The 17,423-nt window shown below is 44.1% G+C and overlaps 2 protein-coding genes, 2 non-coding genes and 1 pseudogene across 7 annotated transcripts in view; 1 reads left to right on the top strand and 4 right to left on the bottom strand.

The window, feature by feature from the left end:
* The window catches only part of LOC130376106 (uncharacterized), a 36,927-nt gene extending 30,736 nt beyond the window's left edge, over positions 1-6,191 (bottom strand). Inside the window, exons 1-3 of one of the 2 annotated variants that reach the window (XM_056583334.1) lie at positions 2,642-6,191; positions 2,062-2,145; positions 1,554-1,610 (exon numbers count right to left, since the gene is read on the bottom strand). In XM_056583334.1, the coding sequence (XP_056439309.1) occupies positions 1,554-1,594 (41 nt within the window). In that variant the 5' untranslated portion in view covers positions 1,595-1,610; positions 2,062-2,145; positions 2,642-6,191. Of the gene's footprint in view, positions 1-372; positions 548-821; positions 867-1,553; positions 2,042-2,061; positions 2,146-2,641 lie in introns of those variants that run through there. The other variant, XM_056583333.1, reaches the window with a different exon arrangement.
* The window catches only part of LOC130376144 (basic proline-rich protein-like), a 175,953-nt pseudogene that overhangs the window by 155,403 nt on the left and 3,127 nt on the right, over positions 1-17,423 (bottom strand).
* LOC130376389 (U1 spliceosomal RNA) lies at positions 13,686-13,850 on the bottom strand. The gene has a single exon (XR_008894019.1). It is a non-coding gene; the product is annotated as a U1 spliceosomal RNA (small nuclear RNA).
* LOC130376401 (U2 spliceosomal RNA) lies at positions 14,788-14,978 on the bottom strand. The gene has a single exon (XR_008894031.1). It is a non-coding gene; the product is annotated as a U2 spliceosomal RNA (small nuclear RNA).
* The window catches only part of LOC130376108 (CD209 antigen-like protein D), a 30,362-nt gene continuing 28,091 nt past the window's right edge, over positions 15,153-17,423 (top strand). The window contains exons 1-3 of one of the 3 annotated variants that reach the window (XM_056583337.1): positions 15,153-15,225; positions 15,392-15,473; positions 16,140-16,296. The gene's annotated coding sequence lies outside the window, so the exon portion shown is untranslated. Of the gene's footprint in view, positions 15,226-15,380; positions 15,474-15,658; positions 15,674-16,139; positions 16,297-17,423 lie in introns of those variants that run through there. The other 2 variants (XM_056583338.1, XM_056583339.1) reach the window with 2 other exon arrangements.

Here is a 17,423-nt window from a genome sequence, read left to right as displayed (position 1 = left end):
ACTCTCTGTTTTCTGCAGTATACTAGCTTTCGTTAGTAAGAAAGTAAGTAAATTGTATTTGTATAGCACATTTACATCCAAAAGTGCTTTATAGTCGGTATATGATAAATAAACAATGTAATAAAATAAATGAATAGAAAGACAATGACAGGGATATTGACAATGACAGTGACAATCACATGCATAGTCAGTGGCTGCCAAATGCAAGTCGGTATAGGTGTGTGATGATTTCAGCCCAGTCACAGATGTTATGTTTTTTAGCTCATTGGGTGTTATTAAACCTACAATGAATTGTACAAAAAAAAATTGGTTTATAATTTTCCCAAGTCCATGGAAGTGGGGTTGACCAGGTTAAGGAACTTAAATATTCACCTGGGAGGGATGGCTTTCGCAGATAGCTTTGTCTGCTCCATCTTCTGTAGCTTTGCTCCCTGTCGTCTGTTGAAAACCTCCAGTCTCATTTTTCTTTTCCTCTTCTCTGGAGATGGAACGTAGTTGAAAAGAGATGGAACAAAGTCCGGACTCAAGGGATTATCACTCCTTCTCCCTACAAAATAAATAGAAACATTTCAGCGTCGAACTTGGGTTTGTTTACTACTACGTTAGCACTTGCTAGCTTAGCAGCATAAAAAACAGGACATTGTCAGCCCCACGAATTGCATGCTATAAATCAACTAGCTATGTGTGTGTGTGTGTGTGTGTGTGTGTGTGTGTGTGTGTGTGTGTGTGTGTGTGTGTGTGTGTGTGTGTGTGTGTGTGTGTGTGTGTGTGTGTGTGTGTGTGTGTGTGTGTGTGTGTGTGTGTGGTGAGGGGGTACTTACAGGGGGGCCGGGAAGTCCAGGTTGGCCTTTCATTCCCATCATTCCCTGGAGATAGAGGAAAGAAATCAAAGGTCAAACAACAGCAATGTCCAACACCAGTGGCTGTGCATGTTGTGGGCTGTGAGTAAGATATGCCGCTGAGGACAGAATGCTATACAACAGAAAGGGTTTTGTGTTATAAAACCACACTTACAGTAGTCCAGAAATGTGTGGAAGTATTTCTTTGACGATGAGTCCATTGACTGGACTGAAAGCTAAGGTGAGAATGCATGCCATAAAGTGGCATAAATCCCAGAACTCCATGGGAATAATCCATGGATTGGGAATGACAGTGAACACTGTAGCGGAAACCTATTTGACAGGTGTGCTCTGACATGGAAAGGTCTTCAGACTTCGATGGGTTCTTAGTGGTAGTTCTGTGTGGTGATGTGTATGTGTGAATACATAGTGTTATTGTTGGAGAGTTACCACAAAACTGCAGGTGTGTGTGTCTCAGAGTTTGTGCATGTGTGTGTGTGTGTGTGTGTGTGTGTGTGTGTGTGTGTGTGTGTGTGTGTGTGTGTGTGTGTGTGTCTGAGTTTGTATGTGTGTGTGTGTGTGTGTGTGTGTCTGAGTTGTATGTGTGTGTGTGTGTGTGTGTGTGTGTGTGTGTGTGTGTGTGTGTGTGTGTGTGTGTGTGTGTGTGTGTGTGTGTGTGTGTGTGTGTGTGTGTGTGTGTGTGTGTGTGTTCACCATGGGGCCGGGACCAATATCAGCGCCTTTGTTGTGATCATACTGAGCAGCAAAGTTCTGTTGGAGTGAAAAATAAAAACCAGAATAAGAGACAAAATATACATATAAAAATTCATACAATACAATATACTTATTTTCTAAATCATAGGTTATTGTCTGTTCCATTGCTATAATTGTGCCAGAATTTGGGTCAGGTGAGTTTAAGGGCTTGATCGTTTATCAAACAGATGAACAGCAAATCAGCATCTTCCTGTAGCTTCTATACCTTACGGTTACAATAGGATATACCAGCCGGTTAACCTTATTTACTGAGAGGCCTTCATCAACATTCAGTTCCCCCACCTAGGAACACTTTAGAACCAACATCCATCTTCAGTTCCCCCACCCAGCAGCACTTTAGAACCAACATCCACCTTCAGTCCCCCACACAGTCACATTTTAGAACCAACATCCACCTTCAGTCCCCCCACCCAGCAGTTGACCAAGTCGGCCCCTATAGGATACTTACTCTGCCGAGGCCAGGGGGTCCTGGGGGCCCAGCAGGGCCGGGGTTGCCAGGTCTGCCGTCCCTCCCGTCAGGGCCCTGGGGTCCCTGTGGAGGAAGGCCTTGGGTTAGTCTCCGTTGATTACCACTGATTGACACACAGCCACCGTGTCTGCTGGGACGCTGCCAGAGTCCCAGCTCTGTTCGGCTGTGGAGCTCGGTTTGGTCTCAACTTGAATAAAAGCGTCATGTCCTTTTACTAAATTGTTTTATTATTGTTAATAAAGTTTAGAAAAGATAAATATGAATTTGTTCTGGATATGTGAGCCAAAGTCAGAAAAAAATAATATACAACAAATATTTGTAGTTCAGGTTATTTTCAGCCGTCGTGCAGCAGAGATTGGTCCATTATTATTTGTTATATTATCACGGCGGAGGGCTTTAGGCTGTGCCTGATGTAAACAAAGGGGTGTGGCCTATTCAAGTTGAAAGGTCAATCGGCGTCATCATATATCAACCCGATAAACTTCATGAAAGTTTCTATCCAGCAAACATGGCATTGTCATGCATCTTGTCATAATTAATGAGTTTGATAGTGGCTTACCCTTTCACCTCTTGGTCCTTTCGGGCCCTGAGGAATATAAGTAAACAATTGATGAGTCAGAGGCAGACATTATTTAAACAGTGAGGCAAGTTCACGTAAAAAAAGGAAGGTAGACTTAAACTTAACATATCTAAAATCTAAAACCTAAAAGAAGCTCGGCTACAATCGCTGGGGGATGAATAGGTGCATGTGGACAAACTGTGCATGTGAACTGCACAGCCAAAGCACCATTCAGGTGGGAACATATTTCAGTCCTCTTCATTGAACCTGGCCTTTGGCTAGAGCTGATGCCTACAATGTCTGCCCTGAGCTATGCTACGCATTATCACATACACCACACTCAAAGGGCTAAATGACACATCCAACCAGGGTTTGATTGCTCACTTTGAATCTTCCCTGAGTAGAAATAGAAGCTAAATAAATAGTGTTATTTATTTCTTTGTGTCATTTAACTGTGCTGGCTGTATCATGCACTGTTCAGCATTGCTGTTCATCTATCTCATTGCACATCAACCCATTAACATGCAGGGGATTTATGATGCTGTACATGTCCATGCAGAAGCACAGCCTCATAAAGCTGCTCCCAGATCACTGTGCACACTGTAGTATTAAACTGATCCGAAACCACAATCAGGGGCGTATCAAGCTTTCCAAAAGTGGGGGTGTTCTGGAATAGGCGAAGAAATAATCATTCCAAATAGCGATGATCAATTATATGAACTTTTACATACATCTAGGCCTACAAAATGGAAGAAATGCGAGCAGATACACTGTGTGTGTGTGTGTGTGTGTGTGTGTATGACTCATTGTGTGTTTGTTTGATACACGCACACACACACACACACACACACACACACACACACACACACACACACACACACACACACACACACACACACACACACACACACACACACACACACACACACTGTGTGATAAAGCTGAAAGGAGCTTCAGCAGCCTCTGAAGGCTGAAAACATGGATGCGAAGTACAATGACACAAACATGTCTCAACAGTGTAACCGTGTGTTATGTTCAAAAGCACAAGCTGGATCTGTTGGACAGGAAAATGATTGCAGAACAATTAGTTTGTCATAATGAGCAGAGACAAAACACATTTGTAAAGCCACTTGAGGCTGTTGCATGAATGTTCAATAACTGTAGCTCTAATGACATTTGGCTAGAGCGTTTGTTACTTGTATGTAGTGATGTTATTATGTAGTGACACACAGAGTGCAGGCTGTCAAACCAGTGGTCAAGTTCAACTTCAAATGTTCTCCATTTCATGCTGAGACCTATCTATGATCTATGTATAATGTTGGGCTTATGTGTTTATGGTGTGGTATTACTGATTATACAGTAGCCTAACTGAAAATAAAACGTGTCTGATCGAATGGAACGCACTTGCATGCTTCTAATGTTCTAAGAAAACAAGATGAACCCTTGACACACACTGTTGAGGACATTTCACGTTCAAGTGTGCTGAGAAAGCGAATCGCACAATTCTCCGGATTTTCGTGTATCACAGCATTCATTCACATTCATTAAACCAGTAGGCCTAAGTTGATTGCTGTGACACATACTTTGTGTATATTTTCAGTGATACACCTTGTAGATTGAAGTGCGTTTTCTCAAGGTTTGAAAATGACGAATCGCACGAGGATCTCTACTCTCCGTAAAGGCTACCTGTAGCCCTAGTCAAACCTGTGCATCCCAACCGCGGTAGCACTCGAAACAGATAGCCTATAGCTTGCAACTTGCAAGCACGTCAGTGTCTGCAGAGGGAGAGAAGTCAACTTACTTGTTTTCTCTTGAAAAAGCCGTCTATAGTCCCCTGTCTTTTTCTTTTAGTTTTCGGCATCATTGGCTATATTGCACGAAAAAATAAAACAGTTTTAAAACTAAAGTAGGCTTAGTTCCCGTCGGAAGAATGAATGGGATCTTATGCTAGGAGGTAACTAGCTCTTGAATAGAGAGCCATGAACCTTGCATCTATTAATGACAAATAATTAATCGCTTAATCGCTTTAATCGCTTAATATGCCTGAAAATGTTGCCTTCATTACAGGCAGTGAATGATGCTGATCTAAAACAGTGATTCAATTTGTTACGTATTTTAAGAATCTAAGCTACCCACACATAGACCCAATGAAGACCAAACATATTAGCCGTAAATACCATACATAGCCACAAGGGGAGCCTTACTGAAGGCTGCAATAGATACTTTATCCACAGAGGGCAGCACCACAGACCAAGCGAGGAAAACCGAGGATTACGTCCCACCGGTTTTCTCCAAGTCTTCCGGCCCTCCGAGTCTATAAGAAAGCCTCCACATCGTGAAGACAGGTAGAACTCTCCAGGCAGCGCTAGGACATCGGTGGGTTAGTGTCTTGGACCAGCTAGGAGAACACTCTCGCACGTGCTAAGGCACATCTTCAATCTCTCTTAACTTCAGAGCATCAGTTTACCATACCGAAAATACTTTATACAAATAAAGTATCTTTAAAGCTATTCCTTTGGATTCGACCCCTCTTTCCTTGAAGAACATAATAATTGGTTGACCCCGACGTTCGTGGAAAGTCCGGACCGAGACTGGCGACCGCGAGGCCGTTCGGAAAGCAGTACAAGCTACTTACAGGCGCCACAACAAAGGTAAACAGAACCTGTTGTCAATGACTAAACTCTGTATAGTTAGATTAGTAACATTAGGTGAATAGCTTGTACTGCATCCGTCAGGCTGCGGGGACGTGTAATCTCGGACTGGTTTAAATTCATACAGCCGGTTACAAACGGCCTAGAATAAACTAACAGATTGAAATTAAATAACGAGCTCACGAAGTATAAGGGCTAGGAGTGTGTTTTATATGGGTTTGTAGATAGACTGTGTCCAATCCTGATTAGATCTAAATGTTCGTACCAACGTGGGAGACGTATTACCTGTGGTTAAGTGTTATTTATTTGGTGAAGCGCCGAAGTTAAACCGGGCCACCATAAGGTATATTTATTACCGACCATAAACTTCTGAACTCTTACGGCGGGGTGAGGAAAGGTCAGGTTTTTAACGTTAACCTAGCTTAGTTGCATATTAAACCGGAAGCTTGGCCGTAGTTAGCCAAGGAATTCAAATCGAATTGATTCCTCACAGCCCGGTTCATGTAACATCTAAATGTGCAATTTTGGTTAGTATAGAACGCAGCCGTAGAGGTGGACTTACGCAGGAATAACCCATCTGCTATCAAGCGCCTCGCTAACCCGCCGTGGGGACAAACTTGCAGGAATCTCTTACTTCTTATAGAGATCCAATACATGCTTTTGACTAGAGCTACCTGGGTCAAAACTAGTTTGTCTCTACAGCCCTTTGGATGTACCACGTGGTGTACGATTTAAGGGGACCACGCGTCTTGGAAAACGTGCGGTTCCTTTGTTCATACCATCAGTCGTTATAGTCGAACTCCTTTTTTGAAATAGACGCCATTTCTCTAAAGCAACGGGGGGCTCAACTTAAGTGTTACATCCTATCCCTCTCTCTCTCTCCCCCCCTCTCCCTCTCCCCCCCCCCTCCTCTCTCTCTCTCTCTCTCTCTCTCTCTCTCTCTCTCTCTCTCTCTCTCTCTCTCTTGCAAGTCGGTAGGAGATGAATGGTCAGTCTTTTGTTAAGACTGCATAACCTCTGACCTAGGCAAAAGCAGATCTCTATCTCTCGGTGCCGGTGCTATCTTGTGGCCTGGTTGCGCAGTCCGGTAGGACTGGAACAACTCGAATAGTTGTTGTACTTTTTCTCCCATACCCTAGAAAACCCCTTTGATAACCCCAAACCCTTCTGTCCCTGTCTCTAAAGATCCGGTCGTCAGACCACCCTCCCCTCCCCATCCTTTTATCCCAATATCCCATATCCTATCGTAAACTCACCCCCCTCTCCCCATCCCTTTGTCTTAATATCCCATATCCTATCGTAAACTCACCCCCCCCTCCCCACCCTTCTGTCCTTGTCCCCACATCCTATTGTAAACCCCCTTCACACCCCTTTCATCTCTCTCCGCAGGTCCTGGAGTAAAAGCCCCCCACCCCCCTTTATTTTTTCACTTCTCCACCTTATCTCCACCCTCTCCGCAGGTCCTGTTGCAGATCCCTGTCCCCATCCCATTGAATACTGTTTATTGACGGGTACACTCACAGCACGACGTGCGAATAGTGTGTGCTTGGTCATTTAAGTGTTGGATATAGTAATAGGTTATCACAGCCTTTTGTCGTTCAGATAGAAATCAAGAAAAGTTTCTTTATCGATAAATAAGTTGTGAATTCCGAAAAACCCAAACACTCTTAGTACTTCGCAGCCCCTGTGCCGCGACCCCCACCCCCACCTAACCTCCCCCTCTCTCTCTCTCACTCACTGTCTCTCTCGCGCTCTCTCCCCCGCTCCCTCTTCCTCTTCCCCTCTCTCTCTCTCTCTCTCACTCACTCACTCACTTTGATACTCACTCACTCACTCTCCACTTTGTTTGTACAGACATATTGCTTTTGGGCAACCAGGAAGGTTGTTCCACAGATTCAATACGGAATATTGAAGAGTAATTAACGTTGTACAATCTTGTAACTCCCAATTCCTCGCTCTTTCTCTCTGTCTGCCTGCCTGTCTAAAGGTAGGCCCTCCCTCACCCTTTAAATTCCTTCCCCATCCTTTAGTCCCTATCTCCCACCCCCCCTCATAAAGACCCCCCCCCCCCCACAGAATAGCTTTGTCTTTAATGCCCCACTGGCGTCGTTTTGAGTACTTGTAGTTAACGATTGTTCATGGTTATGGGTGCGAGGTAAGGTCCTCCACTATCGGTCTCTGTGAAGATCAAGCCACAAAAGAACATTAACGAGAGTTCCAATCTCCTCCTCCACTGTCTTAATGAACCCCATCCCCCACCACCAATCTTCCTCCCTCTAAACCCTCATCATAAAGACCACCCCCCCAGCCTCTCCCACGACACATCTCTCTCTGTGTCGCTATTTTTAACAACGATAACTTTTATATATACATGTACACACAGCGCGGAGAAAGTGTACTGAGAGCGCAAAATGCGGTTAAGTGGTAGCCTTATGCCATAAGGTACCACAGTGTTCAGCCGGACAGATAGAACTCAGAAGTTTCTGTAGTCGGCTGATACGTATGTAGTATGCACCGCAGCCATATTTGTAGTTCTTGATAGTGCCGCCTACTCGTTAACACGAGATTATTCCCAATTACATCTCAACATCTCCAAATGTACCACAAGTATATAACTATTATTAGTCCCAACTAGACGTCCCCCCAACTTTCCAAGTAGCCGATCTCTTGCATTTGTAATAAATTTGTTCTCTTTTCTCGTCAGGCCTTGGCAACCCGAGCAGTAATGGATGCCCGACATTCATCATTTTAATCGTTAACATTACTACAAATATTCTCTTTTCTAATCAGGAAGTGGCAACACAACGATCAGTTGCCCATCATCATCATTTTACTTCTGTGCATAAAATATTAATTCTCTTTTCTCTTTAGGAGGTGGCAACACAAGCATTATAGTTGCCAAACACTCATCTTTTTACTTCTCTGCATTGATCTTAATTCTTTCTCTCTCCAGGAAATGGCAGTATAAGAACGAATGCCAAACACTGACAGTAATTATTTTTTTCAGGTTGCTGAGCCCTTCTGTCTATTCAACATGCGTTTTGTGTAGCAAGACAGGTAGAGAACCAGGCTGGTTCAAATAGACACGGGGTTCAACTGCTAGAATAATATGTTGAATTAATAAATGGTGCACATGGTTTTAAACGGTGCCCAAGGAGGGAGTTAGCTCAACTGCGGTAGACACAATTACAATACGTTTTTTGCGAATATTAAATCTACATGACTTAAATTCTGCTATAATCAGCTACTACATACGAATAAACACTGCGTGAAATGTTCAAAGGTCAACTATTGCCTCCATTGGAGCGATTGCAATAGATATAATATCGTACCACAATATGAATGCATTATCTTGTATTCGACAATTAGGAAAGCCGGATTCCAAAACCGAAAAGAAATCCTACAAAAGGGCACCAACCCAGAGGTCTTGCATCAACCAGATCCCTGTACGGCAGTTACACAGTGATCTTAAAATAGCTAGACTCCACATCATGAACGGTTAGCCTTTAAAGTTGTCCATAGCGTGCATACCGCTCGTCCACAGAAATCCGGGGTTATCCAGGCCTGGGGATTCTTATTAGAAGAGTTCTGGGACAACCTCCAATAGAGGAGTCCCCCCCAATAGAGGATCCTGAGGACAAGCGGTAGAAATGCATAGTTCAACAGACCTGACGAGGTCCAAAATACCAAAATAAGAAATGGTTAGGATTGGTTAATTTGAATGCGCATGGCTGAAGCAATGCGCAAGGAGGGATGTAGTGTGAATATTAAATCAAGGATTGAAAGTTGTGTAGCAAGACAGACCAGAAGCCGTCCGATCCAGAGGATCCTTCACCAACGTCGGTGACACCTGGCGAGTGGATCTGGGTGAAAAAAAAACACCATCGAAAGACCTAGAAGACCGGTGGAAGGGGCCATACAAGGTACTCTTGGCCACACCCTTTTCTGTTTCTGTAGAGGACCGACGCGGAGCCCAGTGGCACCACCTGAGCCGGTGCCGCAAAGCAGATACTCCTGGCAGATCGTGGACTGAGACCCTGACCGACCTAGCTGCACTCCAAGCCAAGGACAAACACACCTCATCCCAAGACGATGGGCCACAGCGTGCCCTTGGTAAAGTACCTGGTAGGATTCCTTCTGGTAGTCCTGTTCCAAGAAGGAGCGGGAGACAACATCGCCAGGTACCCACCGTCAAAACCAGATATAGAATAAAATGCCACCATTTGTAGCACCTGTGTCTAAGATAATCAATATCCTGGATTTACTTGAATAATTAATTATTGAACCACCAAGACGAATTGTGCTTGTTATTATATAGTATTGTTTGGTTGTGAGTACAACTCGTTATTTCTGAATCGCTGCATTAATAATGGTACAGTTGATCTTCCTTGAGGCGATTGTTTTACAGGCCAACTGTTACTGACACGACGACGACGGAGAACCTGTTTGAAGGCTCCCATGATGTAGGAGTAACCTCTCTGAGTTGAGCCCTTGACAAGGAGGGACGAGTCTTGGGTTCATGAATTACAGGCCAGACGGCGACAGAAAAAACAATGACTGCAATAATAACAAGCCCAAAACCACCCACATGAACCGGCGCACCAAAACACGAAGATCACCTGAACCCCCCAAATCTATGCCCAAACCACCCACATGAACCGGCGCACCAATACACGAAGATCACCTGAACCCCCCAAATCCATGATAGCTTGTCAATTATTTTGAAATTTTAAAATTGTATTATGTCTACCAATTTTTACTTTACTTTTACACATGATGAAAATTGTATGGCCTTGTAGCACATAACCAAAAGTATTAGCTCAGGATTTCTATGAATAGTTTTGTTTGTGTGATATTTGGCCATGTGATTGTATGATAACAAGATTTATGTTCATTGTTGTATTGTTAAATAATGACCTGTATTCCCAATGAGACCCACAAGGTGGATGCCATTTCAGTATTATGAGCCCGTTGTGGTTTTTCCCTCTATTCAAGAGTTTTCCACAACGGTAGATGGTGTTGATCCTAATTTGACTATGTTTTCGGTGTGGTAAATGGTGTTTATGGTTTAAAATATTATTGTATGGTCATCTAAGATGACCAAGGAGGGACTGTTACGTATTTTAAGAATCTAGGCTACCCACACATAGACCCAATGAAGACCAAACATATTAGCCGTAAATACCATACATAGCCACAAGGGGAGCCTTACTGAAGGCTGCAATAGATACTTTATCCACAGAGGGCAGCACCACAGACCAAGCGAGGAGAACCGAGGATTACGTCCCACCGGTTTTCTCCAAGTCTTCCGGTCCTCCGAGTCCATAAGAAAGCCTCCACATCGTGGAGACAGGTAGAATTCTTCAGGCTGAGCTAGGGCATCGGTGGGTTAATGTCTTGGACCAGCTAGGAGAACACTCTCGCACGTGCTAAGGCACATCTTCAATCTCTCTTAACTTCAGAGCATCAGTTTACCATACCGAAAATACTTTATACAAATAAAGTATCTTTAAAGCTATTCCTTTGGATTCGACCCCTCTTTCCTTGAAGAACATAATAAGGCTAATACACCAACAGCAGATTTCTGTATAATAAAGGGCTACATATTGTCAATCTAAATGATCTGCTTTTAGTTTTACTCATTTATTCATGTTTTACAGTACCAGATGGAACATGCCTACACATCAGTGCACCGTGTGCGACAAGACATTCGGTGAAAAGTCCAACCTGGCGAGTCATCTGAAGATCCATGCAGACGCCAGGGAGACCTTTACCTGTGATGTCTGCGGGAAGAGCTTGGCCACTAAACCATCGCTGGTCAGCCATCAACAGCTACACCAGTACCCCAACATCATTTTGTACCGGCTAGGAGAGGCCAGGCTGTACTGTACAGAGGCAGCAAGGTCTGTGGCAGAGGCCCGCAGCAGCACTGTTGTTGACCCTAAATGGCTGGATCTCAAGACAGCAGAGACCTTTGGAAAGGTCAGCTGGTCATCACGTTCGGGAAGCACGCCGGTCAGACCTTCAGGTGGCTTGTGGAGAATGATGTCGGCTGGCTGGTGTGGCTGCTGTTCCAGTACTGCCAGCAGGGAGAGCAGAACGAGCTGCTGAAGTGGCAGAAGGAGCGACTGCTCCGCCAGACCGGCCTCAGGTCCAGTACCGGCACATCCATCACCAGGCTGGAAAGAGACGTGGTGAGAAGCGGAGCTAAGTTGTCATAAGCACTTTGTTTCACCTGTTGGCTGTGGAAAGCAAATAGCACACACGTCATATCAATACTGATCACATGTGTATTTTATATTTCCAGATTATTTGTTGATGAGCCTGTGACTCCAGCGAACCGGCCCGTTCAGCCCACTGGGTTTGTCGTCCTCCACCCGGCTGAAGCCTGCTGCGCTCACCCCCATTCTGCCGAGGCCTCCTGCGCCCACCCACCTCCAGCCGAGGCCACCTGCTGCGTTGACCTACGGCCCACCCCCTGTGTCGGCAGCACCCATACTGCTGGTCCTCCCCGCACAGCCACAGGCCCCCTCCGTCCTGTTTCGTGGGCCATCCTGCAGCCAGAGCCTTGTCCCTCCTGCACCAACAGTGAAGACATTCATGCCTAACAAGTCCTCAAGGCCATGTGGGGCTTGCCACATGCCAAACTGTGGTGGACAGTGGAAGAGGTACAACCCTTTCAAGGACAAAGTGGCTGGAAGCATGCAGAAAATGTTTTCCTACTGTCCATCCACTAGGAAGTCCACTACCCCTGGCTTTTACAATGTGGTGTATGACAACTTTGAACACTTTAAGAGTGTCGTGGATGCAGAGTTGGACAGGAGGACTGTGTAAATACCTGGAAATGCGTGTGTGTATGTGTGTGTGTGTGTGTGTGTGTGTGTGTGTGTGAATAACTTACCTCTGTGATGCCACTGTTCCTGTGCCATCTGTAAGAGAGAGAAAGAGGCTTGTTTGTGTGTGTTTGTCTTTGTCTTTGTGTGTGTTTTTTAAAGTGCTTCATTAAGCACTATCTATTTATTTATATCGTTCAAAAAAAAGGTACTTTGCAGATTTACTTGAAGTTCTTTTGTTCGCTTTTTATTTATTATTATTTATATCGCTGTTAAAATTAACTTTGTAGTATCCATTCTGCTCTATGTTCAATATCGAGGCCAATCTTTTAAACCATAATCAGTTCCAATCTAACACAATCAGTTTACATACCCTTTAGTGGTTGTTCATGTTCAGATAATCTGTGTTTTTGTCATGCATGTTGTTTGTCTTTGTCAGCTTCATGTCTTTGTGATGTTTGTATGTATTTGTCTGCTTCAGTTTTAACAAAAGTTTGCTCAAGAAAACACAAAAGGGAGGAACAGCTTGAGCCTTTATTTGTTGATTGGTCACCCGAGTCTATGGATAATCATGTTCATTATTGCACTTTAGCCTGTACAAGCCAATTGTTGATTTGTATCTGAAGTACAAGTGTGTGTGTGTGTGTGTGTGTGTGTGTGTGTGTGTGTGTGTGTGTGTGTGTGTGTGTGTGTGTGTGTGTGTTCTTTAATTGTTGAGTGTTTTTTATTATTATTAATGTTATTTATATGTGCCTGTCCTTGTGATGTGTGTATGTCTGTCAGCTCCATGTTTAACTAAATGTTTGCAAATGGTAGTACATGTTTGTCTCTCGTCTCATGCTCTCGTGTTCTCGCCTGTAGATCTGTACCTAGTCGTGGTGGGCGAGCTTTTAACTAAAATGATCTTGTTTATTTGTGTTTATATGGATTGCCTTTTCAATGAAACACATTCTGGTTGAAAAATAAAAGTTGTAAAAGTATTTTGGAGTCTCAGTGTGCTTGGGTTTCAGAAGGGGTGGGGTATTGGAAAGAAAAAACACACCAAAGAAATTAGAAGTCCTTGTGTCTTCACTCCCGCAACCAGAGGTGTGAATACACCCCCACTGTGATGGCTGCACTCCCTGTGTGGTCAAAACAATGAGTTCTGTGAATGGCTCTTATTATTTTTCTTAATTCAGCCCAAAAATGTAACAATTTAACACTTTTCCACTTGATTGTATGAATCTCATCAGCTACATCCACTCAAAGTATGAAAATAATAAACAAAACATCCAGCAGACTAGTGGATTTTGATAATCTAGGCCTTGCACATGACATTTCTGAAAATAAAACCACCCACCATTGGCCACCAGATGGAGCCGTCCGTTTTGATCCTCGATCCTTTTGGATCGATCCCAGTGTTGAGGGATAGGGACTTTGGGGGGTCATGAGCCATTCCCAGGCGGTCACCCATCCAAGTACTAACCAGGCCGGACCCTGCTTAGCCTCCGAGATCAGACGAGATCGGGCGTGCTCAGGGTGGTATCATTCATAGCTATTATTTCTTTAGAACAACATGATCAGGGGAGAGCGCGAACGCAGTCCCCCACTACCAGAAATTATGCAATCGAGATTCCCACATTTGGGGAATTCGCACGGGTCAGCAACAGCCTCAGTGCAATGGCTGAGCCTCGCTATGGGTGAACCACCTTCTTGATCATGGTATCTCCCTTGCCAGGTAAGTATGAGTTGTACACGTTCAGGTGGGCTGAACGATGCCCACGCGTGTTCCCCAGGAGAACGGTTGCAAAGCATTCGGAGATGTCTAGACTTTAATAAACACTGTAGACCACCGGTCACACGATGACAGGCGAATCTGAAATCAGCGTGATGGAAGCATAACGAAAGGAAACCTGGAGGTCCGAGTTATCGACACGCCACAGAAAGAATCCTTTTTTCTTTCTTAAACAACAGAATAGTGGTGGCGAGATGATGCCTCATGAAACGTCAAAGCCTCGCAGCCAGGTGAACCATCAAAGTGGTTCGACCTCGAAGCTTCAAATGAGTACGCTAGGGACAAGGAATGAAATTATGATGAAAGAAAGAGTTTCCTGTGATGATGTGATGTTTGCTTCGTACAACATCAAAACGTTTAAGAATTAAAGTCATTTCAGTGATACGTGTGAGTGTGCCGTTCATAAATATCTCCCGAGCTCATGGTAGAGAACAAATCATTTGACAAAGGTTTTAAGTCATCCCGGGCAAAATAGATTGTCTTATAACTACAGTAGCCTACTAATAATTGTAATAATAGAACTGCATGATGTCTGAGAACGAGTGTGATTAATTACATAGCCATAAAAGTGATCTTGGAACTGGGTAGGGTCTTCTTTTTGTAGAAATGTGCCAATTGTGAACCCATATCGCGGAACAGCCCGAGATGAAGCCTCGAACGTCACGCGCCACGTCATTTCGCCTATGTGATACGGAGCTTCGCTGGGGGAGGAGCCGAGGTACTCGACACACGCCCCGATGCCTCGACGCAAACCATAACATCACTACAACAGAATATCGTTGGAGTAATTGTAAACAGTGCGTTTGTGAATTGTAAATGACACTTTATTGTCTACAGGCGGACGGGTGTACTCTCAGGAGGAGTTTAGTTTTGTTTTTCACAGTGAGAGAGGGGTGCACCGGTCCTGGAGTTACTGCAATACCAGGTCGATGCGTGGAGTGGACGGAGCAAGCCCCTTTTCCATCTCCCAGTTCGAAAAATCAATTTAATATATGGTCCCCGGGTAGGGGACGTATCAGATATTAAACTGATAAGAACAGATACTACACTTGATCTTAGCCAAAAGGCCGAGAAGCGATGCACACACATGCTCAGACCAAGAGGCTAGCTTCCCAGACACGTCGCTCCACTTGGCGGTTTAACAGACAACGACGAAACAAAAAAAAGACCAAGCAATCTGTGTGCGTGTTTGTGTGTCTGTGAAAGCTGGAGAAATAAACCGAGGTCGCTACATCTCTTTGCTGCTGCCTGCTGGCAGTCTCACTATTCCGTCTGCATGTTTCACAAATAGAGTTTGGAGCAGTGGAGGCTTATATGAGACTACAGGTGAAGCAGTGAGTGAACGAAATGTTGAATGTATTTTCTTTCTTTATTTATTATTTATTATGTTACCTTTTTAAATTAGACCAGTACGTGAGTGCACTGAATTTCGTTGTACTTCTGTCCAATGACAAATAAATATATATCTATAACACCCGGAACTCTATTGCAGCCAATGAGCTCGAGTTGAAAAAGAAAATAGCTTACAGCACGTGGTATTCCCCGGTGAAGCAGTCAACGGAGGATTCACTCAGGTAAATTTTATCCCCTGCATCGTTTGCTAGTTAATAATTAGACATTTTTTTTTACGGTTTGTATTAAGCTGTTTCGATTTTGTAGAAAGAGAAAAGATTTCGACCGTGTCATAACGTGGTCGTTGTGTATAAAGGGAAGACGTAGAGGTTACGTTTTTAGCTGCTGGGTAGACTTTAGTCAACCTATCGCCGTTTTGTCGGTGAGCAACCATATTACCCGTGGGAAGTCTCGTTTTAATCGTGGCAATCTAAGCTTTCCAACGGTGTATGGCATTACTATATTCACCCAAGGGTTGTTGAAATAATAAGCTGATTAATGTGTGTTTTGTGACGATAGCTAGGCGCGGCTAACGACACTGTTTACAATAGTAAGGGCTACGTCGCATACCTGCAAACTTGTTGCTTTTCGGCGACAATCAACGTTTTCTTGGTCAATTTGATGTGGATATGTGTTAATATGGGTAAATGTGACTGTTGAGACAACAGCTGATGCGAGAGTAATTGTAACATGAAGCAATTTGGCGACCGTGTTAATCTCTTGACAATCTGGCAAGCTTGTTGTCCTAGGCTAATACACCAACAGCAGATTTCTGTATAATAAAGGGCTACATATTGTCAATCTAAATGATCTGCTTTTAGTTTTACTCATTTATTCATGTTTTACAGTACCAGATGGAACATGCCTACACATCAGTGCACCGTGTGCGACAAGACATTCGGTGAAAAGTCCAACCTGGCGAGTCATCTGAAGATCCATGCAGACGCCAGGGAGACCTTTACCTGTGATGTCTGCGGGAAGAGCTTGGCCACTAAACCATCGCTGGTCAGCCATCAACAGCTACACCAGTACCCCAACATCATTTTGTACCGGCTAGGAGAGGCCAGGCTGTACTGTACAGAGGCAGATTAATTAAGAAAGTCATGTAACTTTGTTCACATTTAGTCTACTCTGCTAAATATATATGTAAGGGATAATGCCCGACGAGGTGTCCATTATCAGGAATTAATGGACGACGTGGAGGCGTGAACCGTCCGACGCGAAGCCTCCGCGAAGTCCATTAATTCCTGATAATGGACACCTCGAAGGGCATTATCCCGCTTATACCACGGTCACTTACCAAAGGTGACCAAATTAAGACCATTCATTTATATTTTCATGCGTTTTACAATCTGAATGTAAAGTTTTCCACAAAACATACATTTGTTTCCCTGGTTATGCCTGAGGGTCCGACTAATACCCGGAACCACCATTACACGCCCGTTGGGTTCTCATGCAATGGAAACGTTGTTCACTCCTCCAGTAATTAGGACGGACCATAGCTACGACTTTAGAACGGGAGGTAGCGGGAGGTATTATAGTTCGCTGAGCTTTGTTTTGTTTCCCGTTGCTATGGTTACTACTATTTTAGAGACGATACGCCAGCTAGCGCATTAATTGAGAACGGTAAACAGACAATTTGACGGAACTACTTGTCCAGGTGTCCGTATATCAGGAGTTAATGCACACCCTGCATCCAATCAGAATCGAGTATTCCCGCAGACCGTGGTATAAGTAGGGATAATGCATAGAACGCCGGTCATTATCGGGAAAATAAGCCCAACCAGGGCGAACAGTACACCGACGCGCAGCGAAGGTGTCTTGCTTCGCCCTGAAGGGTCTTATTTTCGATATTGACCGGCGACGTTCTATACATTAGCCCGCTTATTACAAGGCTCCTGCCAAAACGAAAAAATAACTTCACATGCTGTGTCTTTTTTACAATTTATTCGTTACCAGCATTCGTAGTGTTGATCAGCAGAGGGGTCACCGGACCCATGCAAGTGAACGGAGCGTTCCACGGCATTGAGAAGACCCGTGTAATAAAGACCTAGGCTATAATATTTCTGTTTATGGCATAGATTTCTCCTCAGATTAGGCTAATAAACCAATGATAAAATAAAAATGAAAAC

Source organism: Gadus chalcogrammus, chromosome 22 (genome assembly GCF_026213295.1).
Source record: "Gadus chalcogrammus isolate NIFS_2021 chromosome 22, NIFS_Gcha_1.0, whole genome shotgun sequence".
Lineage (NCBI taxonomy): Eukaryota > Metazoa > Chordata > Actinopteri > Gadiformes > Gadidae > Gadus > Gadus chalcogrammus.
The sequence above is the reverse complement of the archived record's forward strand: the minus strand, read 5'-3'. Positions and strand labels throughout refer to the sequence as shown.